Source organism: Tigriopus californicus, chromosome 3 (genome assembly GCF_007210705.1).
Source record: "Tigriopus californicus strain San Diego chromosome 3, Tcal_SD_v2.1, whole genome shotgun sequence".
In the NCBI taxonomy this organism is placed as follows: Eukaryota; Metazoa; Arthropoda; class Copepoda; order Harpacticoida; family Harpacticidae; genus Tigriopus; species Tigriopus californicus.
In genome coordinates, this window is record NC_081442.1 from 9,227,270 (window position 1) to 9,250,758 (window position 23,489).

Genomic DNA, 23,489 nt, shown 5'->3' on the forward strand with positions numbered 1-23,489 from the left:
TGCTGACCAAATTCGACTTGTCTTGTTAGCGAGGAGTAGACAACATTAAATTATGTATTAAATGATTTTATGTTTCTACCTTCACGTCAATGAAGCACGTTATGAGAACTTGTAATTTTCAATAAGATATATTAGTTGCTTATGGCGAAGACATACCATCTTCAAGGCTTCTCCGACCCTGATATTGAATCAATATTCGATGCAAGTTCTTTCTATGGATACATTTTTTTTGTACACGAAATAAGCTTATCATTTTTTCTTCGTTTTTACTGTCTATGCGGTGCTGAGGAGTGTCATGGACTTTTGGTGATGCAAAATACTTTTTCATAAAATAACTTATCAAATGACGAAAGATTCACTACTGTAATTTGCTTGTTGCAGATCTTTGTGAAACATCATTTCCGAACTTCCTCTCATTTCATTATGAAACAACTCAAAGAGTAGCATAAAACTAACTGAACTAACTAAAAAGAATATATTAAAATTTTGCAAGATTTCAAGAAATGTCAAATCCGTTTTTTACATAATCTTGATGTTTGCCGTAATTTAAATCCCTCACTCAAATAGAAGAATGAAAGTAAGGGCCAACAAGAAGGCTATAAATAATTTCGTCCAAAATAGTCTTCAATGTGCATATTCCAAGCATCCTTGCGATCAAGATGATAATGTTTGAGAATCATTTCCCTTTTTAAAAGCGCTTTCTCATTGACTTGACTGTCTCGTTTTCGACCAACGGAATCAGCAAAGTAAATCTTCTTGGATGACGAGCGAAAGTTTCGGCTTACTAGTGGAAGTTCTACCGTAATTGATACGCTGAAGAGTGGCTTCTTCATATTGCATTGGCCCAACTGACTCGTAAACTAAGTCGTATCATATTCATCTCACTGTCTTACAAATTTTAGTTATATGTGAGGGGACAAACACATGTGACACCATCTTTTAAATTTTTTTCAAAACAGCACTCCCAAAATCCGCAAGGTTGTTAAGTAAGCAGAGCAGAATTTGTCTCCTATTGAAAAGGCTCAGTAATAATCATCAGCCCATGTTCAGGTTTCGTCTGATTCTGATCAACTCACATTAATAAATGAAGCAAACGGAATGGAATAAATGGTCCTTCGACATAAGAGCAAGTTCCTCAAATCGATCGCCCAACCTCTCCCGACCACTTGTGCATCCGTCCGTCAGATGCATCTCAGAGTCAGGTATTACATGGATGGACTTACCTGTTGTGTGGGGTTGGTCGTATGAGAGGCTGAGAGCCCACCAACTTTCAAGCCAGTATGATCGAGACAGCCCACAACCAGCCCTAACTGAAAAAAGAGGACCCTTGATGGACGCCTCACTCCGCCTGTTTGGCTCATTCTGAATGTTTTCAGAGTGCGGATCGGAAACAACGCCTTGTACCTGATCCGGTCTCCAAAGAACATGGATCGCTCCCGATTGGCGAGTTGGAAGCTCTCCAATTGGAGTCCTTTTTCCAGACTAAGTCTCATATTCTTGGCGGCAATCACTGTGCTTATATTCATTCAAGATAGTGCGTCAAAGACAACCAAATCGTATCCAGAGTTTAGTGTCGATATACTCAGGATCTTGTTTCGTTGTTTCAGCTTCCGCCATCAAATGTTGGGTGTGTCGGTCGGATGGGGATCCCAAATGTGCCGATCCTTTTGATAACACCAGTTTCCCCATCACAGATTGTAAGCAAGAGAAGCCTCGAGAACATTTGCCCGGCTTAGAATCTACGATGTGTCGAAAAGTGCGCCAAAAAGGTAATTTATTTTCACCGGGGTCCGAAAGTGGTGGTTTGATCGGGGTGATTGAGAAAAGGGGCGATTTTTTGTTTCCAGTGAATGGGAATTGGCGATATTTGCGATCTTGCGCATGGCTGGGTGAGCCAGGAATTGGCCGAGATGAACGATATTGCATCCATAGATCTGGCACCTATAATATCCATGTGGAATATTGTACTTGCAGGTAAGGAGTAGACATTGTGTCTGCACATTATAAGTATTTGAAACATATTTTTAAGATGAACTGAACTATGCTTCATAGTTATTGGTTAACATCAAATAAAGCATCATTCAAAAATTGTTAAATATTGAATAAATCCCTGACACAACAACTGAGTTTCTCCTTTGAAAATCATGATTCTTGTCGAAAAATAACAACGACGACAACACTTCAATCATTTTAATCTTAAAGTACGAATGAAAGACGGAGCTACCTAGATATCGTTACAAAATGAAAAATTAAAAAAAGGAATCGTTCGACACTCTTCACTAAAGTACATTTTGACCTCTTTTTTAGATCCAAAGATGGCTGCAACGGTGCAGGCACGGCCCAATCTTTCCTTCTCATGACTGGGTTACCTTTGGCGTTATCCGTTCTCTATTCAAGACTGTTCCTTCAGCGGCTGTGATCTCATCGTTCTTGTAAATCAACGATAGGATATATCTTTTTTACATACATTCCTTTACTACTCATAAAATGCAATGCCACGTAAAAAAAGTTACATATGTAGAAACAACAAACGAGATTTATTTCCATAGCGTCTGGCATATCACGTCTAAGTCCTCAGAACTGAGAACTCTAAAAGTCATGACCCAAGGTCAGAGTGGAATATGATGAAAAGACCATACAGAATATAATATGTACCATGATGGGAACAAAAAAAGCACACGGTTTGGATAGAACTATGATGTCAAGAAAGAAAGATGGAAAACAAAAGTCGGAATAAGAGGTTGATTGGGAGGTGATTGGCTGTATAAAAAATGCAAAAGGAAAAAAAAACCGTAAATATAATGAATTGGTTAATGGTCTGTCATTGCAAAAGGATAGGTAAGATGATCTTTTGGCAATATATTCAACAATCACGGCAAAACGACCGAGTAAAAAAACATGGTCATCATTGGGCTGCTGTGATAAAGGTGTGTCCAAGACATCCTTCTCTTTCGTGTGTTGCCGAATATCCAGTTCAGTTCAGAGGTGTGTCGACCATCTCTCAATATCCATACCGATCCTAAAATGGAAACACGGATTGTTTTACCCATCTTCAGGTGAAATTGATGAAAAAAAATGAATAAAATTAAAGCTCTCTTCAACCCAAAGCCACACGCCGAATGACAATTGGATTCCAATTTAAAAAAGTGAATTGTTCACACCCAAACCAATCTTCTCAATTGCTGCAAAACACACTCAAACTTGGAAAACTTTGATCAACTCTTTTGGAAGCCAGAATCAGGAGCAAAGTACCTTGGACCCAGTGCCTCTTACACATATGGTTCTATTCAGTAGATTTTGCTGTGCTGCCCATTCTGGTCTGATTAGAAAATTGGAAAATGCACATTCTTTAGCTTTGATCATTTATAACATAAAACCCTTGGACAGATTGCTATTTCAAAGATTGGATCTTAACCTGTGGATAGCCAAATCAAAAACATTCGAAGTTGAATAGAACGATTACTTATCTAGATATTTACCTGGAGCTGGTTCATGACACCAGACGCCATGTTAGATAATCGTCCGGCCACTTTGGAAACACCCTGTTTTACACTCTCCTTCACCTCGTCCATATCCGGGGTATTCATGTTGGAATAGTTTGAACCACCTACAATTTGCAATTTTAGGAACCAAGGTTATGACCAATGAGACCATGAACTACTAGCTAATAATGCAATTGTTCGCACCTGGCCGGGTCTCTTCCCGTCCAAAATATTCGGCGCTTGAAATCGACGACGAACCCTGGAATCTGTTTACATTTGCATCAGGGCCGCCATTAGCGTCCTGGTCGAAGAACATATCCGAAGAGATAGATTTGGCTCCCGCGAACTTCTTCTGAGCTTCATCTGTTCCATAACTGGAATTGCTCTGCGACATTGACCCTAGATTCATGCTGGAAAAGAGTAATGGCGCTCACGTTCGGGCCTCGATGAAGAATGTTTGAATCTTGAATGAATAATACCTTTTAAGGACCGGGCGTTCGTTATTATTCCATTCGTTCCTGGTGGATTTTGCGGAATTGGAACCGATACTGGATGTGGTTTTCAGGACTTCAAACTCCTTCTCCCAATTGGAGTCTTCAAAGTCGTTGCTACTAGAAGCTGCTTTCCGGAATGGGGAGGGACCTCCAAAATCATCATCGTAGCTCTTGGAAGACGATTTCCAACTGTGGGATGAAACCAATCCTCAAATCATTAAGATCTCATTGCCATATGGAGCTTCACTCGCAAACCATACCTGTTTCCGAAACCTCCGAAATCATCACGCTCTTCAACCTCCTCGCGAGCAAACGTTTGTCTGGTATACGTTGGAGTCAGACCCGACGATGATCGCCCGCCTCCGAAACGCCCACCATGAGGTTCCTCTTGCTCAATAGAACCGAACTCGGTTATGGCCGAATGGCTAACCCCTGATTTGCCCGACACGCCCATACCTAACCGCTCAAATTCCGAGGCCTTCTTCGGGTCTATCTGGCGGATTTTGTCTTCCTGATGTCGGAAGGAATCATTATGTACTGCATCCGTGTATTGATTGTTACATGGATGAGTGAGTGGTGTCACTTACCTTCTTCTTCTGCTGGGCGGATAGATCTTGATATGCCAGTCTCATGGAGGCCACGGCCTTTGCTTGATCCTCCTGGCTCTTCATGGCCATCTCTTTTTTCTCCTCATCCATCCGAGTTCGGACTTGATCGGCCATTTCGGCCTCACGCTCGACCTCGGCGAAATCCTTCTTAACCTTCGTGGCTCCCAGACCTCCGCCCAGTTTTTTGGCTCCCAACTAAACGAATCCATAATGGTTTGATCATTATAGACTTCCCATGGCCGTTTCAGACACTAGACTTACCTTTTTGCCCTGAGGTTTCCGTTGGCCAATGGTTGACTTTCGCGGTTCTTGTTTGTTCAGAACTTGATCCGGAGTCATGGTCAAAGCAGCTTCAACGTTGGGTCCTTCTCCAGGTTTGAGATCTCCGTTCTTGGCAATGTTCTGTAAGTGGGGTAGAAATACTCTGTTTCCAAAAATGACTCGCAATGAATAAATGTCGAACCGAAGCGTTCTAGTTCGGTTAAGAGGATCTCGCAAGTGACTAATTCAAACAAGTGTGAGTGTCGCGCAACAAATCAAACGTGATGAGCAGACATCGAAAACGAAAGCTTTGAAGGCCATCGTGAGAATGTTTCCATAGCGATGAAGATGGATTAATTCAAAAGCGAACAAAGGTCAAATGTTTCAACCAAAAGTATCACAAACCAAGGACAACTTACGCTCAAATAATAATCTTCAGAAAGGTCATCCTAATTGAAAAAAGAACAAGCGGAAAACGAAATAAAGACTTGAAAAAAATATACAAGAAAAATGGCTAATTCAGTCATCGATCTAACAAAAAACGGAGGATGTAATTTCAACGTCGGAAACGCAATTCTGATTACCTCAACTTTTCAAACTTTAATCAAGGAGTGAAAATGCTATTAACTGGCAGGTAATAGGTAATAACTGCGTCTCGTTCAAGCCATTCACCCTCGTAAAACTTGCGGATATATCTCTGATATATATTACTAGTAGTAGTAGTAGTACTTGTACTACTCAACTCAGCAAGATCCTAACCAAATCAATCCAAACGACACATTACTAATTTATACTGATTTTGCGATTCAACAACTCGAAAAAGACATTCAATGAAGGCGATTCAAAATTAACATACGTATACGTTTTGGTCCTTAACTTACACTTTGACTCTTCACGGACGACGTCTCAGAGTTGAAGTCCGTGTTGGATGATGAACTGGCTTTGTTCACCTCGGTCTCGAAAAAATCCGCATCAGAGAGAGCCTCAGCTCCTTCAGCTCCTTCTTTATCTTCGTTGGTAGTCGGGGCATTCTGCGGGCCATCAATGAACAACTTGTTGCCGTGGAGCCGCATGGCCTGAGCCGCCGAATGGTGCAGCTTCTCGCGGTACAATTGGGCGGCACGCGACTTGTATTTCTGTTGGGCATCCGTGGTCACACAATTGTGTTGTCGAAAAAACGTGTTCTGGAAACATAATTGTTCAGATGGTATTTTATACAAAATCAACATTTCCTTCGATCAACAGGCTACAAAGAGAAACCTAGTTTTATGCAAAATAGGTTAAACCCTTCAATGTAACTTTTCCAGTTTCGTGGCCCCACTAAAAGCACTATGGAGGCTGTACATCTCCCACAATGAAGTTCAAAACGGGGATGAAAAAGAAATGAGTCATCTAATTTGAAGAAAGGGAACTTGCAGTCTCGGGGTCAATACTATTCTTGGGCAACTGCTTTCGAGTTGAACGAATTTCATCACTATAATCTTTTAAAGTACGACAAAGAATCAATGTAGCATGAATTGGCATCACCAACGATTTCGTTCAACAACCAAACTCAGTATTTGGCCTTAAACTGAAGTGTGAATCTTACGGTGTCGACTTGGAACAGCCGTAAGAGCCCTGATTCCCGTGGCTCGACCACGTCGAAGTTGGGTAACAAATCCATTTAGTGATTGACTAAAAAAACATGTACATGAATAAGTATAAGCTGTGGGCACCGATTTGGCACAAATGGTGGTTAAAGTCAATTGATCTGAACAACATTCAAAGGTTACCTTCAACGCATGAAAGATCATGGAGCGAGACTAATGGCAAAGATACGGAAGACTCGGTTCCTCCTGTATCCTAGCCAACTCAAGATATCCTCCCAATCTATATTCAATCGACCGTCGTGAAAACGATCTATTCCGTTTGACTTTCAGCTCATCTACTCATAGATGAAACTCAGTTTATTCAAAGGACACCTGCCTAGCCTTAGGTCGACTTGAACAAAGGTTATTCACGTTAAACATGGGTCCTAACCCAGTTCTTTTGTCCAAAAAGCTTCTCATAGCACAGTTGATGACAGAGCCCATATTTCCATTAAAAGAGAGACCTACCACCCCTGTCCTGGGTTTGAGTTTCGCCATATCCATGCATCCCTATTGGACATACATACAAACAAATCGATCTACTCACGGCATTGGCATTTCCGCCCAATTGCATCTGCCTGATTTGCTGCCAGGTCCAATTGGAATCCAACTGGGTGGACCGCACAAACGTCAGATGCACGCCCAACGAGCGGTGAATCCCGCTGCAGTCGATGCAAATGAAGATCCCATACGTGATACTGGCCCATGTGGGATTCTTGGCATGGCAATCAAAGCACACCTGGAAGAGGGTCAAATCATCATGATAAAATAGTGCAACCGGCCCACTAGAGGCCCTCAAGGTCACATTGATTGACCCACCTTGTTGGTGGCCACGGAGCGGAGGCGTTTGAAGATTTGCTGAATCTCGCCCTTGTTGGGATTTTCCATGGTGAAGACGGGGACCCCGAGGGCTGGCTCGACCAGACGGAGAGGGGCGTGGGGCTTACCAGGAGTCGAATATCTGAAGCAATGACCAATGAGGCAGAGCGAGCCAAAACTCTGACAATGAGATTGAACTAAAGAGTGAGAAAGGGTACAGAAGTCAGGACTCTATGTAAGTAGAAGGAAGCTGCTGTTGAATGCTGACGTCAGATTTAGATGTTCAGAGCTCAGTGACAAGTGGAAGAAAAACGCTTTGGTCACACCGAGTCCACAGCACTATTTAGCCTCAGCGCCACCTAGGCCATCAGTATGGGGTATCTTCCACGTCGGAAAGACGGTTGCCTTTTTGCCATAATGTTTTTTTTTTCAAATTGAGTGAAATGCAAAAACACGTTGAGAAGATTTGCTACAGCAAGTTGCAAGAAAGCAAAAATGGTAGTTTTTTTGCTCATTTTATTAGTAGCATAAGAGGGGCTCGGCAGCTTAGAAATTTCACCATTTGTCAAGGATGACTAATTTTGCTTTTGGCCAATTCTTTAGTGAAGTAATAATTAGGTGAAACATTCTTTTTGTATTAATCTTAGCCACTCAATTTTGTTTCATAAATGATCACTAATTGAAAAAAGCCACAATCTCTTTTGAAATCTAGCATGGGGGCAATTTGCAGGTTTTTTTTTGCTTCGGGCCATCATCAAGTTTACAATGCACAAGGGATTTGCCAACATTAGCTTGAAAGTTATGTACCGGTCGGAACGTTTTTTCCTTCTAGCCCAGAGTATGATGCAAAAAGGATTCTAATTGTGATTGATTCTAAAACAGCTACAAAAATGTGGCATTGAAATAACATTTTTGGACAAGATTATTGTCTGGAACATCGGAAACTTTGACCTTGAAAATGACGATTTCCTTTCAGTTTGAATTTCCCGCCTCTATCGCGTTTTCACTTTGACAGGGATTGCTTACTTCTCTGATTTTGCTTACCCGCACTTTCAACCAGTGCGGGTAAGCACTTGTTTACATTTTGCTTGTATTTTCTGACGTAAGGCCGCTGAATCCTAATATGAACGCACCAATGAGTTTACTAAGTTATCCATTGAGTATCTTTTTTTTACAAGAAATTGTCCTTTTCTTTGTTGTCATGTTTGACATTAGGACATGTTTTCCTATGATACAAATGTTATGCTATACAATTAATTCTCTTCTGCAGCCTAGTGTTATTGTTGAGGGGGCCCTTGGTCATAAAAGGTTTTGTGATTTTGTTTGGATCAAACTTTCCTCAATAATGAACAAGGCATTGAATTTGATATTCAAATTCATTCCTAGACAAACTATGAAATGAAGCATAGGGTTACTTCTGGCACTGTAGTTTGTTCCCATGACACCTGGGGAGAGAAATTCTTGCCTTGTTCACGCTATCTCTTAGACTACTCGGCTACACCAGTATAAGTGGTAAAATCTAGACAAAGCACTATGGCTGATTGTAATTGTACAAAGGGTCCTTGCAGTGGTTAGCAAAATCGCTGAAACCGAAGCCCAAAAATATTGTTTAAACCTTCTGGTTGAGGAATTGAATTCGTGTTCTAGTCATGCTGTATGGGGCTTATTAAAAAGGTCCCCAACAAATCAAGAACGAAGCAGATAAGGACCCAAATGACAAACCGTGAAAATTGTTCTAAATGTATTTTTACGGCCAAATAGGCCAAAAAAGATACAGAATTTTTTAAGGCCTTAACTTTATTTCGCGGTCTAGTAATGATCTAGTCCTCCAGTCTGTATCTGGTTTGCCGCCATAGCCCTATTGAAATTTTGCAAATATAAATTATTCAAACGCAATTGTCTTGAAAGAGCTTGCATCTTCATAGTCAATAATGAAACAGTTTCACCTCATTTATCCTTTTGACGATTTTTGCAGTTCCCACTATTTTATTTCAAATTGCTTGCTTATTTTACTTTTTGCATTTTTGCCCTCTTTGCTGAATTTTGAATTGCATTTTTCGTCAATTTAGATTGCATTACCTGGACATCCCTGTTATTCAGATTGAATGTCACCAATATTTAATCCAGCCCTTTGTTCAAGAAATAGCCCCACATACTTGTGTGCAAATCTTTGCAATTTGAGTGTTTTTTTTGTTGCAATTTTGGTATTTTGGGTGCTAGGGTCGGAGGGGTGAACCTCGCCCGGCCAGCAAAGCTAGCCATCACATCATCCTAATGTTATTCCTAGTCCATACTAGAGAGCATACCAAATTGGTTCTCCATCATTCGGTGTGGTAAGTGTCTAAAAGTTTCCTTGAGGAAGGTCTGGGGGAGGATCGAACCAGGGACTTCTCTTATGCTAGGAAATTGCGTTAACCATATCTCCAGGTCTTTCTCCCTTCGTTTAATAGCTTAGAGAGCGTTGGTTTAGCTTAATATGTGTAGCTGTGTCTCAGATATATGCACTTTCAATACATAGAATAAAAGATTTAAGCCTTCGGCAGAATGAGAATGGAACACTGACGTATGAATCTAATGAATAGCACCTAATATTTTTTTCAAATCGGTCGATTACCTTCCCTCTATCAACTGCAGTGGCTGTGAAAAAGACATGATACAAAAACTAAGTAGCAAATTTCGCTGCGACCAAAGTTATTTGCCCACATCATAGCTGACCCGAAAATCTGGCTCGATTTCAGAGCCCAGCAGGCCTGAAGATCATGGTGATTGAATTGGGCCATGCATAACACATCCAAAATTCTGAACACAAAATAACGCGACTAGGCGGTAGCAACGCCCTTTGAATACTTCGTCGTCTTTTTGCTTCTTTTGAAAGTACTTCGAGATCTTTTTTTCAGGTGCTTTCAAAAATCTAGATCGAAACCTCCACCCATGATGGTTTCCAAAACAAAAGATTATTTAAGTTGACCTCTCACATGTATTCCTTCCCTGCCTCACACTAATCGGCATAGCAATCGTATTCAAATAATCACTAACTTACCACATTTTTTTTAGTTCTATTTCTAGTTTCGGTTCAAAACCAAGCTTTAAGCTCGAAAATCGGCACTCCCTGGCCTAAGTTGACTCTTTGGGGTTAAGACCAGGTGGTCACCATGGCGCATACTTTAAAGGCCATGTGTTGGTGGTCTTTCACAGCCTTCGTAAATAAACAACCCCAATTCTAACAGCCTTCCCATTCTGTTGAAATCGGCACGGGTGTCGTCTGGTGAGCGGTGTTCGGCCTCCGCTCTGTCGCCTTCTCGCCTTCTCGCGTTTCCGCCATCATGTTGGCCTCCGCCACCGCTCGCACGCTCAGCCGCTGGTCCCGCCCCGCCTGTTCCGTGTCCTCTCGCTCCTACTGGAAGCTGACCCGCACCTCCCTCCCTCCCCGTCATCCGGCCGAAAGACCCACGGCCGAACAATTGAACGAACAGTCTGAGAACTTTCATCAAAAGGACATGATCTTTCGGGCTGAGCGGGTTAAACAGCCCGGTTTGCCGGTTCAGGTGCTCATGTTGACCGACGTGCTCGGCTACGGGCCTCGGGGACAGATTCTGACCGTCCGCAACCCCAATATCGCCCGCCAGGAGCTTATTTTGCCGGGATTGGCCGTGTACGCGCGGCCGGAAAATATCGCTGATTTCGGTCCCGGAGTTATTCCGGAAGATCAGTTGGTTATGAGTACGGTCCGAGGGCGGGCCACCATGCGGACCTTGCTCCATACGCCCCTGCCGCTATCGCTCCATCACGAGAACCCTTGGACGGTCACGCCGGAGATTGTTCACTGTGCTTTTCGTCGCATCCAGTTCCAGGTGCCCATTGAGGTGATCGAACTGCCGGACACGCCCATTTCCGGACCGGATCCGGATAAACAAGGCAAAGAGTTTTTGATCCATGTCACGATCAATGGCGTGGAACGTGTGCCCGTGCGCGTGGTTATTCATCACCTCAATCCCGAAGACGCCAAGGCCAACCGTGAACTGGGTTGGCAACATCGCTTTCGGGAGCCTTTATTTGAGGAGCAGCGCGAGGCCTTGGCCATGCTACCCAGACCTCCGATTAGCCAAAAGACTGCCGAAAAGGAGGGCTTTCGGCCCATTTTGACCCAGTACCAACAGTGGGCGGAACGAAGGCAAGCCCGGTTGAGGAGTCTGATCCCGCCTGAATCTTAAGGGCAAACTATTCATTCATTCTCTCATTGATCTTAGCTTTTTGCACATAAACCAAATATGTCTATGCCACTTTGAATATTCTCTGGGAGAGACCAAGCGCTAAGAGGCTGGCGGGTCAGAAAGGCACGGAATTTCAAGCTACTCTGTCCCACTTATGCCAAGTTCTGATTTAGGGAATGTTTGGCCCAATTTATGGGGGCCGTACATTTGGAACTTTTAATCCCCAGACAGCAAGCAGGAAACGATTTAACGAACTACCAAATATGGTTATAGCGGCATTTTTACAATTATTTGGACTAGAAAAACGATAATTTAGTTCCGCGTAGTAGCTAACATAAGCTGTGAACATAACCCTGTATTACAATACTAATTTAAGCTGTCAATCTAACCTAGTCTATCATGATTGAGGGCGATTTCATTGGCTCCGACAGGCGAAAATTTCAATGGAACCCGGACGTTTGGCCAGGTTGTCAAGGCACCGATGAAAACTTAATTATCAGGGAAATCTTTTGGCAACACTGAAGAAGTCAATAAATAAAGATCCAGGTGCTCCAAACAAATTTTACCAGGGCTCGATTATGTACAAATAGCCCAACCCGAAACGTTCGAAACTTAACAACCAAAGTAGATGACAACTATTTGAAATTCGTTCGTCAGTTCCGAGGCTCGACAAGTCGGAAAAGTAGATTCATCCCCATTTCAGCCTTAAATAGCGCTTCTGTCGACGAACCCAAGCAGTTTCTTTTGGTCACCCTTTGAGCTCAGCTCGTCTTTGGGGTCTTTGGTCTGTATCTTTTGGAGTACTAGGGCACAAATCTCAATCTGAATCCATAACAACATCATCCAACAGAGGTCATCGTTTGGCATCCTATCTCGATCTCGGGGAGTCCAAGCTCTCGTCATGCCCGAACGTAAGTCCTCCTAATGGGATGGAGCTGGGCCTAGGCCTTTAATCGCTCCGTTCCCTAGTGACAAGTCTTGATTTTGTTTCCTCAGACGAGTTCTTGGCGCCGGGTTCTGAGCTCCACGGGAGTGGTCATCGTCATGAGCCCGCCTCTCAACGCATGACCAATGAAGATTTCAGGAAGCTTATGATGACACCCCGGGGTGGGAGTGGCAGCACATCGTCCGTGGGTGCCACGCCCACCTTGGGCTCGGGCATGATGGCCACCCCGGTGCGGGGTGGAGGAGCCGCGGGGGCCGCCCCTCGTCCGGCTCAAAAAGTGTCTTCCAATAATGAGAAAGCCGAAAATCGCAAGAAGAAGAAATCCTATTACGCCAAGTTAAAAAAGGAAGAGGACGACCAATTGGCCTTGTTAGCGGCTAAGTATAGAGACCGAGCTAAAGAGCGACGGGAGGGAGGCGTGGGAGTGGGCGGGGTAGTGGGGTCAGAGGAAGGGGCCGCGGGACTGGAAGGGGCTATGGCTCCGGTTAACGATGAAATCGCCTCGTCGACCAGTGGGTATCGGGCGGTGGGACCGGATTTTAAGAGCTCGTTCGATGCGGCTGAAGCCCGACGACAAAAGATTCACGAATCCAAATTCTTGGGTGGTGACATGGAACATACTCATTTGGTGAAAGGTAAGAAAGCCCGTTCGATCATCAGGCTGTTCAAAGATGAGGTCAATGATTGGTTTTCTGGGTTAGGTTTGGATTTCGCTTTGTTGCAAAAGGTCCGTAGCGAGATTGCCAATCGAGAAACCGAAGGTCCAGTTAAAGTTGAACCCGTAGAAGATGTGGAAGAAGAGAAGAAAGAAGAGGCGGCCATTGGTAAATTGGCCCATCCTGAGGATGAGCTCCAAAGTCAGTGTCGTACGGCCATGGGCAAGAATATTGTCAGGTAAAGTAGCTGAGGCGTGGAAGTACCAGTATAGCGGTGAGAATGACGCCGTCTTTTCGGATTTGTGTGTAGGTCCTTGTTCAATCCGAATTACCCCAAGAGCAACGAGTTATTCTTCCCGGGTCGAATGGCGTACGTCATGGATTTGGAGGAAGATTTTGGGGAGAGCGATATTCCTACCACAACTATTCGGAGTAAGGCTGATGTTGAAGGCACGGTGGCTAATCAAACCACACTCTCCACCAACGATATCGTCATCAACAAGTTAACTCAGGTTGAAGTTCATGGCATTGGAATGAGATAAAAGATCAATTGGAAAAGCGAAAGTTATTGACGAATTTCAAATGTTTGCGTTTTAGATTCTGTCCTATTTGAGAGCTGGAAAGTCGAACAAGAAGAAAAAGAAAGACAAACTCATCCAAATGGATAAAGAAGAACTCAAAGAGATGCGAGCCCAACAGGTAAATTCATGTACTAATAATTGCTTGGTTGTTGCGAACCAAGAACATTTCTGGAATGTGGAGAAGAAAAAAAAGATTCGGGTATATTTGGTCTCGGTTCTAGTAGAGTACATTCCCTCCTCATCCAATAACCCGTGACTTCTTGTAAATCCAATACTATTTGCCAAGCTCACTTTGTAGCTAAATTGTATCCTTCACTTTCCTAATTGGCCACAAGGGCTTTCAATTACTGGAAATCAGATCATCCGGATCAGTTGCCAAGATTTTGGTGTCGCCATGGCTTTGGTCTCTTCCAGCAATTCTAATCGTTGTTGCTGATCTGGATATTTATATGTTGTTTTATTGCGATGTGTTAGACATCATTATGGTTGCAAAAGTAAAGGGAATATTAAGTGTGGAGGTGTTCACCGCAAAGAAGACAGTTGCAGGTCATGGACGAACAGGGGTGAAATTCCTTATTGACATTGATTCATGCTGTTTCAGGCCGCTTCTGCCGCTAATTTGCCTATTTATGACGATGTCGGTGATTATGTGGCAGACACCCGAAAACGGAAAGATCATAGAGACGATCGTCATCGAGATCGAGATCGTCGTGATCGGGACCGTGGAGGCCGAGATCGACGCGACCGTGAGCGAGAGAGAGGTCGAGATCGAGACCGGGATCGTCCCGAAGATCGAGGAGGCCGAGAGCGCGACGGCAAACGAAACTACTTCGAAAAAGACCCCAACGAAGAGGAGGAGACCGAAAACTTCAAAGGTGGATTGACCCATCAGGACAAAGATTAGTGCGTGTCAGAAGTGATATGTTTTTCATGTTTTTTTTTTGTATCCAGGAATGTGAGTGTTTGATGACATATTTCTTATTTGTGCTAGCATCCGAAAATTAGGCGAACGAGAACGTGACAAAAGCAAGCGGAAAGTGGATGCCGCCAAAGGCGGCGTTGGTTTGGAAACCAACTACGATGGTTATGCCGAGTGTTATCCGGGTTTGGAGGAGATGAATGATGCTATCGATGACAGTGACGATGAGGCCGACTACTCAAAAATGGACCTAGGCAACAAAAAAGGGCCCGTGGGGCGATGGGACTTTGACACGGCCGAGGAATACGCCGAGTACAAGTCCAAGCAAGAGGCTTTGCCTAAAGCCGCTTTCCAATATGGCGTGAAAATGACTGAAGGTAGGGAATACATCGAACGCTTAATAGGAAATGAAAGGTTGAAATGGCAACACATGTATTACAATCCGATTTAGATCCTTCGTTGTCTGAAGGGGTGACTCTTGTTCTTTTATTGGCATATTATTTCTAGAACCAATAATTCTGTTGAGCCCATTTCTTGTCCAGAGAAACCAAACATAGAACTCAATTTTCTAAAAAGTTTTTAGCGAATTCTTAGTTTCTTGGGAAAACATTGTATTCATGAAGGACAAGCTCTGAGTGGAGAAGCTTGTTCTGTAAGTCATGAGAGCGCCACGAAAATGCCACTCTCGCTTGAGATCTAAACCTACTCTACGATATTAAAGGCCGTCAAAGTTTTTGAAGACACAGCTTTTTTTGGTCAAGCCCTTCGTTACGGACCAAGGCGAAGAGGACAAATTTGCTCCTACCTTGTAAATTTTATATTTGTGGTATCGATTGAAAACATTTATTGAAATTAATGCTTTTCACCGGTACATTGCTTTGTTGTTCAAGTGAGACGTTTTATTCGTGTTCATTAATTTAGTGTCGGGACGTACGTGTTCACCATTAGACGCGATGCTAGGAGCAAGGCTGAGAGTTTGCTCTGTAAGCATGTACAGTAATTGTAGCAGGAGCATTAGAAATCTACATCAACGCTTACCAGGGAGCAATACTTTAGGTTCCGTGCATTAGCAGAAGGGACCCCTCTACTCTAGGCAAATTGCTCCCATCGCGTACAAGGACTGCCTCTGTATCTTTCACGTCTTTATTTAGCAGGTGAACATGAAAAACATCTAACAAAAGTACAGTCGAACTTCGATTTCCTATGAAGTAAAGGCAGTATTTGCTATGTAGCAAAAATATCGTTAAATCGATGTTGGTCAAATCGAAGTTTAATTGTACAAGGAATACGTATTTTTCCATAAGAACGACGGTATAGGTAATTTGACCTTAATTTGGCCGAAAAAGCAAAAATGAAACTTTGTTTTTAGGTTTTTTACCTTTTTTCTTAGATCTAGTGATGATACATAGCTAGGGGTCGGAAAAAAGTTCGTGATTTTGGTCAAAGTAGTTGTTTTTTAAGTTACGAAAATCAGCCAAAATAAGTTCCGAAAACGTAAAAATAAGTTTTAAAAAGGTATAAATGGTGTTTTACTTGTTTGGATATTCAAGTATTAGTATGATATTTAAGGTAAAAATTGCTTGAATAATATTTTTCACGATCTTCTTGCTCTATGGGCTCAGTGCAATCCCACATCTTTGCCATCGGTCTGGATTTTTTTGTATAAAGGGAATCATCGCTGTACTTGGATGAAGTTCTCTCTCCTCTTAGCAAAGGTTTGAGGATGGACACAGAAAGGCTCACCCACCTCCTTAGGCGTCTTGCCCGTCTTCAGCAGGCCCATAGTTTTGGTTCTGACATTAAGACTGCTCGCAATTGCATTTTAGAACATTCTTTTGGTGGCAAACGATGGGAGGGTTACTACCCGCCTTAAGGTTAAAATTAGATCATGGCAGTATGACACTATTGTATGTGTTTGACTCTACTGTACGTATGTGCTCAACACTTCCTCTTAGTGAAAGCTTGAGGTTTCATGTCAAACAAATCTTTGAGCGGGGACCCAATTTTTTTGACACCCACACCCGGTATTTCTCCTAGTTTTCCCCTAAAATGACCCAAAACCCTTCAATTACCCCGAAAATTCTTGGTTTTAGGTTGTTTTATGGTTAAAATTCATGAAATAATTCTTTTGCCAAAAAATGACCAAAATAATTGAAAAGTTAATTTAACCTGAAAAATTATTTTGCTTGTGTGTTTTCGAAATCTGATGAACACACAAACAGGACCATTGATCAAGATCCTGTAGTTCAGTAACAGGAAATAGATTAAATGCTAATCTATATTCAAAGGGTAAGCAAATGTGTTCATAATTCCCATCAACTAGGTTTTTCAACCTATGTTTTTAAAACTGTTTTTGAGGCATGTACATTTTTAATTTGCTCTAAAACTGCTGAAAGCAAAAATAAAACTTTTTCCTTATTATTTGCGAACTAGAAAATGCCTTACTTTGTTTGGACATTTCAAAAACTTCTTTAGGGAATTTAACCACCGTCTGGACGAAGCTGGTAGGGATAAAAATGGACAGATTTTAACCCAATCAACTGAATGGTCTTTTTCATTGGGCGGAGGAAGCGCCCTCTGCTTCGTCTAGGTGCGGGCAAAAAAGCATAGAAACGAGAACCTTTATCAAAAGATTATTCAATGAACTATTGGTTGCCCAAGTACTGTGACACAATGAAGCGCCCATAAACTTTTCTGTGAGACGTTTCAAATTCTCTATGGGTAAAATTCGGAGTGATTATGGCATGTAAATCATCATTTTACAGGAGTTTTTATGCTGTATGATTGAGAACGCACCAGCAATGTTTGGTGATTAGAAAAGTGAAAATATTTGATACCAATTAGTTTGGATTGGTTAACTACTAGACAAAATAAAAACAATGTCAAATCCTGATAGGGATTTTGTTTGGAAATGAAATAAGAAAAAATAAATAAATAAATAGCGGCTGCTGATTCTTAGTTATACCCATGTCCATTCAGAGGTACGTGTAGCTTGGGAATACTCAAGAGATAAAGTCTTTTTAAAGAATTGGATGACTATTGCTAGCAAACCACTTATTGTTCACGGATGAAGTACTGGTTATTTTCGAAATGGGCTCAGTTTCGAACTTTTCCTAGTTATTCTTTAAACGGGAAAATTAAAAACCCACGATAAATACATATGCTATGGCTAATGCCAAAATCTTTAGAGCAATTTGTAGATTATACTCTGAACAGGAAATTTCAAATGTCATTTGTCAAAACACCGGCAAAATCATATCATTTACTCACAAAGGATTATGGTTCAAGTTCATTCATCTCTTGGCGTCATTTAGGTCGAAAAACGCGTGGCAAAGTCGGTCCCAAGAATGAGAAGGCCAAATTGGACCGGGAGTGGAACCAAATCTCTGCCCTCATCGACAAGCGAAAAACCTCAGGCCCGAAAAAGCCTCGACTCGAATAAAGATTCGTTCGTAAGATCTAAACCGCAATGTTATGTTTGTCTTGAAGCTTAATAAACTTTGATTCGTGGCTCATAATAAAACGTGTTTGGGGAAAGTTTCGGTCGGAAGATAATTACTGCCATTTACTCATATTTAATAACATTGTCAACAAGCGAGTTACGAGTGCTCATGATTCGGCTCAATTGGTCGTCATCGGAGGAAAATTGGCCTGAAATAGCGGACAATTTGCATGATGGAGTATGCGACTCCAAGGGACCCATATCATCTCGCTCGTATTTCATTTCTGTTCGAAATTTATTTGCTCGCGCCCCCTTCGTTTCTCCTTTATAATGGACGACCACGCGTTCACCAAACGGACCATTCATCAAACGGAAAAGAGGCCCAAATTGTTAAATGGAATGGATTTCCAAAAAGATGCTACACTTTTACATTGAAACCCAGTCGAAAAGACACCTGCGAGAAGGGCAATTGAGCAATGTGGTGTCAGGGATGTAAAGGATTGCCAATTTATTTAAGCGAGAAACCTCGATTTTTATCTGCTTTTGCAAATGGAGCAAAAGGCGATAAAGTCTATTAGTGTAAATTTTTCCTAGGGGTTTGGCGTGAAAGACGAAGATGTAAATTATATGATGCTGATGAGAGGCTCTCACTCAAATCTCGGCTTGGTCAATGCTTTTGAAATGATAATGAGCGCGACTGAGCTTGATGAGTGAGTGACAGCGCTAGTTCGACCGCCGAAGTTATGAGAACTATATTTAGAGAATAGACATGATAACGACTCAAAAATTGAGCTACTGAGCATCAGATAGTTCTTTTCAATAATATTTCTTAACCTTAAACCGTACCATTTTGCCACGCGTTGCAATGTTGTACAATGTCAAAATTTCTTATCTTTTATTCTCTATTTAGAGATAGTTGTATTTGAAAATGCCTTGCGTGATCGTAATAAGCCATTGAATTGAACGAAAACCATTCATTTGGCTAAATATCTGAATACAGATATCTAAATATTCCTTTGCTTCGCCAAAAGGGGGCAAAAGTCAAAACCCAAAAAGAGCCATTGACGAGAGCTAGAAAATGTTTAGCTTGTCGCTTCTCTCTTTTTCTCTCTTCATAACGCTTATTGCAAGTAGGCTCTCCATCTCCTCTTTATCTTTTTTTCCTGCTTCTTTCGCTGGATGGACGAATCACTGGACGAGGCTCATTTCATGAATCCTGTATGTCTCTAACTCGGTGTCTATCCAAGCGAATGGCTAGTTCGGAGAGCTTAAAAGCCTCCCTCTGACCAGCGAACTTTTACGAGTCTAATCCTTCTTTTCATTTCGTCCTGGGTGGTTTATTTAAGTCTATTCAAGGATTCTGGTCCATCTGAATCCGTTTTGGCTGAACAGCTTCAATTTAATACCGTCCAATAAATAACTCGCAACTTAAAAGGGACCCTTCTGGCATGAGGCTCGTCGCTTTGCTGAGTGTCTGAGGAAAATGAGTCGGAGAACACCACCGAACGAGCTAGAAATTAAATCGTCCGTACCTGTATGGGTTGTACTAAAAATGTACTAAAATTGAATCTGATTCACTGCCTTTGAACTCAAGCAGTATCGATGAAGTCACGAAAGAGTGAGTGAATGAGACCTTCTTATGTTCCAAACGTTATCGTACATCAAAAATTTTGGCTGGTTATTACTTCGCTCATTTCCTTGAGTCGCGATTAATGCCAGCCTTTAGTACAATTAAGAATTATTTGGCCATGTGGAGCGCTTGGCCGTGTTTCTTTGTCTCCAAGATATTTAGGGCAGAGAACAATTTTTTGCCCTCTAGAGTTTTTTGTTGTCCGATCCAAGTCAACAGCTGTACAGTACAGTATTCAAAGTATCTCGGAGGTAAAGGGCTCATCATCCTAGTAGGAGCAATGAAAAAAAGAAAGAAAGAAAGAAAGAGAGGACGAGGTGAATGGATGGACAGAAGGTGGAGCCATAGAGAGTGTACCAAGATTTCTATGTCGATGACTTCAGATAGATTAGATAGCTGTAAGATGATTGTAGTTATCATTCTTGAGCAACAAAGTTCATTCGCTAAAATCAATTGCATGCAGAGTGAAGTACTAATTAGATACTGGCATTTAGATAAAATATACAAGTTCAATGAATTTAGTCGGATGTTACATACTCTCTCAAGTTCTTGCCATGAAAGCAATGTATAGATTACAACACATTCTAAAATAGTTGCTTTAAGCAGGAATGATGCGCACATTAAAGCCAGTTGTCAAAGCACAATAAAAAAGCTTCATATTTAGGACAATAAAAAAACAAGTCTAACGATGCTTTGAAGTCCTAGATGTTTCTCGAAAAGACGAACCGGCCGGCTCTCTTGGATTCATTTTTCTATGGTGGCATAACTTAAAGCCGATATGAGAGCCAGTCCGTTCCTCGTGTGTGTGAGTGTGTGCGTGTGTGCCGTCCAGCTTGATGAATAGAGTATGCCCAGCACAAAAAGTGGACATAAAAAGCATCTTTTCTTGTTCGCCGTGAAAAATAGGCTCGAGAAGGAGAGATAGAGGCTGAGGAACCTCATTCCTAACGTGGTACCTCAACCCGAGATATGGCGCGAATTCCTTCGTACATTTGGGATTTTTCGCCCAGCATCTGGAGAGGAACGTTATAATTCAAACATCAATTTGGTTCAACCCCTTCTTTTCATGGGGTGAGGACCGTCAGGCAACCAACAACCACTTCGGACCAACTTTTAGAAGCCTTGCTTTAACCCAACCAGGGAGTGTTATGCACGTATTCCTCGCACCCCTCTTCAACCAGCCGAGTTGAAGTCTCGCTCTCAACTTTGCGAAGTGACTAAATCGAATTTGAGAATCTGAATTATTTATTGATTCCCAGAAGATTGGGCGATGTAGCATTTTTGGTTTTGAGAAATGCTGGACTCGGGAGCTTTGTTCTAAGGTGAGTGGGAGGTTACATAGAGTCAAACTGGGCCAATTGGATTGGAACAAAAAGCGTCTGAAAGTGGACCAAGGTAAAAACCGGCTTTCTCCAGTTTTTCGCTCAACAAGGGGACTTCAATTAGAGTTTTTGCTCAAATATTAACGTGGCACACGATTTTATGGCTTTGCTTGTGTTTGAAAAGATCCAACTAAGGTGTTTAGAGACGGATCATCCTACCAATTGAACTTTAAGAAAGGTTGAAAGTGGAGAATAACAATCAGACTGATTAGTCGAGAAGTTTTGAACCTAGTTGCTTGCAACCCGAGCCATAAATGATTGTTTTTCTTGGCGGGATTCACATGCCATTTATTTCAACAATCGTCTCCAAATTGCCTCCGACTTCCTATCTTTATCGAATATGTTTGCCTGCATTGTAAACCACCATTGACTGGTTTTAGTGAACGACCGAACAGTTTTCACCCGTCGACCATCCCAAGATTCAACTTTCCAGATTTGAACCAAGGCTATATCAAAGACTATTACAATTATTCTTTCGTCCAAACCTATTGCCATCGATAGATAGTTGACTTGTGTCGCGGTTGGAGATGCGCTCCATCAGTATTTTGCAATCCTGAACTCGATCGTACACTAGTTGTTTCCATTTCAGCGCCTCGTTTGCCACTCATAGGAGGATGCCGTTTGCTTCGAGTAGTTTGTAACTAACAATGATTATCATCATCTTTCTTGGTCGGAGCTGAAATCGAGTCGAACACGCTCAACTTCCGCCAATTTCTCACTCAAGCACGTGAAATAATATCCATTCATTCAAACGTTGCACTGGTGGCTCACGAGCTTGGTATACACACTCTGGGAAATCCATTGGTTCATATTCCAGGCTTTACTGGTGCAGTTCATTTCATACAAAGTAATTGATCTGCATTCGTTCGTCTCTTATTTTAGTGGCAGATTGCCAATGAACTAACCATCATCAATCAACCATTAATTTCACAAGTCCAATTGTGTTCATTCGAATCGCGACAGACGCTTAATACGGATTTCTAATTGATTCGTGTATGTCTTGGAAATCTTGTTTGCGACTATGGAACTACGTAAATGACCTTGTTGGCCAATCAATCCACGCAGTGAACACCGTCGAAAGAAAGATAAGGGAAGTTATCACTTAAAGAAAGGCAAACAAACGTCGGAAAGTTTGGTGTGCTTGATTATGGGACTGTTTTGAGGAACATGAGCATACGGTAAGTTTCAGTGCGGCTCGTAAAGTTCATAGGTTTTCCGGTCAGAACTGAGAAGTTTACCAGTAGCACAGATGCACCGCGTTCCTCCACACGGGGAGAGAATCGCTTCCCCTGTATGAAATATTTGTTCAGCATGTGGCAAATGGACATACCGAAGTGCAAGGTTTTGGAAGTTGGTTACGATGTGATGTCCGATGAATACAAGTACTTCAATGGCCTCTCAAGTTCAGCATGAGCTGGTGGACTATGCAAGGGACTTGCAAGAAACGTGGGAAATGTGCCCAAGGGCTGATACCGAAGAAAGGAGTTTACAACAACATGTCCAACAAAAAAGTTCGTTTGCATGCTTTAAATAGTTAATGCTGTCCTCCTTCACCCTCTGAAAGAGTTTGGCGTTGCTCGGGAAGGAGAGCGGATAAAACAAAGCAAAAAAGAACTCCTTTTGACCCTTTCAAAGCCTCCTTACATGATGTCGCCTCGCTTCTCTTTTTTCTGCCTTAGTGGGGATAATTTCATGAGATTAGATCTATCTAAGCTTGGCAACTGGAACACATGTAGTGAGCATCCAATCATTCACGCTCGATTTCGTCATCGCAGTCCTCCACGCATTCATTGACAAAGAGCTCGAACCAAGACAATTCCGGTTCTGGGCTCGGGTTGTCCATATCGATGAGATGTCGCGATGACAGATCGCGAATGCAGTGGCAGTTTTGTACACTGCAGATACAAATACACTTGAGAACGGAAGCAGCTGCTCAAGTCCCATTGAAATGGCCGAGTCAAAAGTGGCAAATGGAAGTCAAAACATCATTTTTCATCGAACGATCGTGGGTACGTATGTATGCGTGTGTGTGCGTCAGTGCAAAATGGGGATGGTGGGGGGGGGGGGGGCTTCATCTTCAACATGCTTCTACGATCTACTTTAGCCTCATTTAAAGGACACGCATGAACTCAGTGAGGGCATAGTGCCTGTCTTGAGAAGGTGATTTAATACAATTTGATGCAATCTCGAGCCCGCTCCTGGTCAGAGTTTGCATTGAACGAAGGGCCCGAGTCAGGTAAAATTCTCTTCTGAGACAGATTTCGATCCGAGAGAAGTTTCAGGGGTTGCATCTCCAGTATTCCTTGGCCTACAATGGAACCTGGCATGGGTTTTGCGTTTGAACCCACCATATTTGGCTGGCTGATACTACGACGTGAGTATTCCAGATTCCACCTCATTGAGGGAGGGAGGGAGGGAGGGAGGGGGTGT

General features: G+C 42.3%; 4 protein-coding genes across 6 annotated transcripts; 3 read left to right on the plus strand and 1 right to left on the minus strand.

Moving 5' to 3' along the window:
• The first annotated feature begins 636 nt into the window (after positions 1-636).
• LOC131878056 (uncharacterized) lies at positions 637-2,870 on the plus strand. Its single transcript, XM_059223958.1, has 4 exons — positions 637-1,534; positions 1,608-1,769; positions 1,848-1,974; positions 2,308-2,870. Exons 1-4 carry the CDS (start codon positions 1,426-1,428, stop codon positions 2,417-2,419), a joined length of 510 nt encoding a protein of 169 aa, XP_059079941.1. The 5' UTR covers positions 637-1,425; the 3' UTR covers positions 2,420-2,870.
• Positions 2,519-7,526, minus strand: LOC131878052 (ADP-ribosylation factor GTPase-activating protein 2-like). Of its 3 annotated transcripts, XR_009372943.1 has the most exons (12): positions 7,293-7,526; positions 7,021-7,212; positions 5,727-6,029; positions 5,265-5,294; positions 4,846-4,986; positions 4,564-4,779; positions 4,237-4,487; positions 3,962-4,165; positions 3,687-3,892; positions 3,480-3,607; positions 3,253-3,415; positions 2,519-3,019 (listed from the first exon to the last, which is right to left on the minus strand). XR_009372943.1 is itself a non-coding variant. In XM_059223952.1 (11 exons), the coding sequence occupies exons 1-11, from the start codon at positions 7,359-7,361 to the stop codon at positions 3,002-3,004; spliced, it is 1,758 nt and encodes a 585-aa protein (XP_059079935.1). In that variant the 5' UTR covers positions 7,362-7,524; the 3' UTR covers positions 2,519-3,001. The 3 variants fall into 3 exon arrangements, 1 of the variants encoding a protein (XP_059079935.1); XR_009372944.1 differs by lacking the exon at positions 5,265-5,294 and having other exon boundaries at positions 7,293-7,524; XM_059223952.1 differs by lacking the exon at positions 3,253-3,415 and having other exon boundaries at positions 7,293-7,524.
• A 2,885-nt stretch (positions 7,527-10,411) lies between these two features.
• On the plus strand, positions 10,412-11,572 carry LOC131878060 (large ribosomal subunit protein bL9m-like). Its single transcript, XM_059223961.1, has one exon. It carries the CDS (start codon positions 10,616-10,618, stop codon positions 11,501-11,503), a length of 888 nt encoding a protein of 295 aa, XP_059079944.1. The 5' UTR covers positions 10,412-10,615; the 3' UTR covers positions 11,504-11,572.
• Positions 11,573-12,256: 684 nt separating this feature from the next.
• Positions 12,257-18,128, plus strand: LOC131878059 (protein Red-like). The gene is made up of 8 exons (XM_059223960.1): positions 12,257-12,414; positions 12,500-13,084; positions 13,151-13,343; positions 13,416-13,617; positions 13,703-13,804; positions 14,288-14,589; positions 14,678-14,982; positions 17,920-18,128. Exons 1-8 carry the CDS (start codon positions 12,405-12,407, stop codon positions 18,045-18,047), a joined length of 1,827 nt encoding a protein of 608 aa, XP_059079943.1. The 5' UTR covers positions 12,257-12,404; the 3' UTR covers positions 18,048-18,128.
• The last annotated feature ends 5,361 nt before the right edge of the window (positions 18,129-23,489 follow it).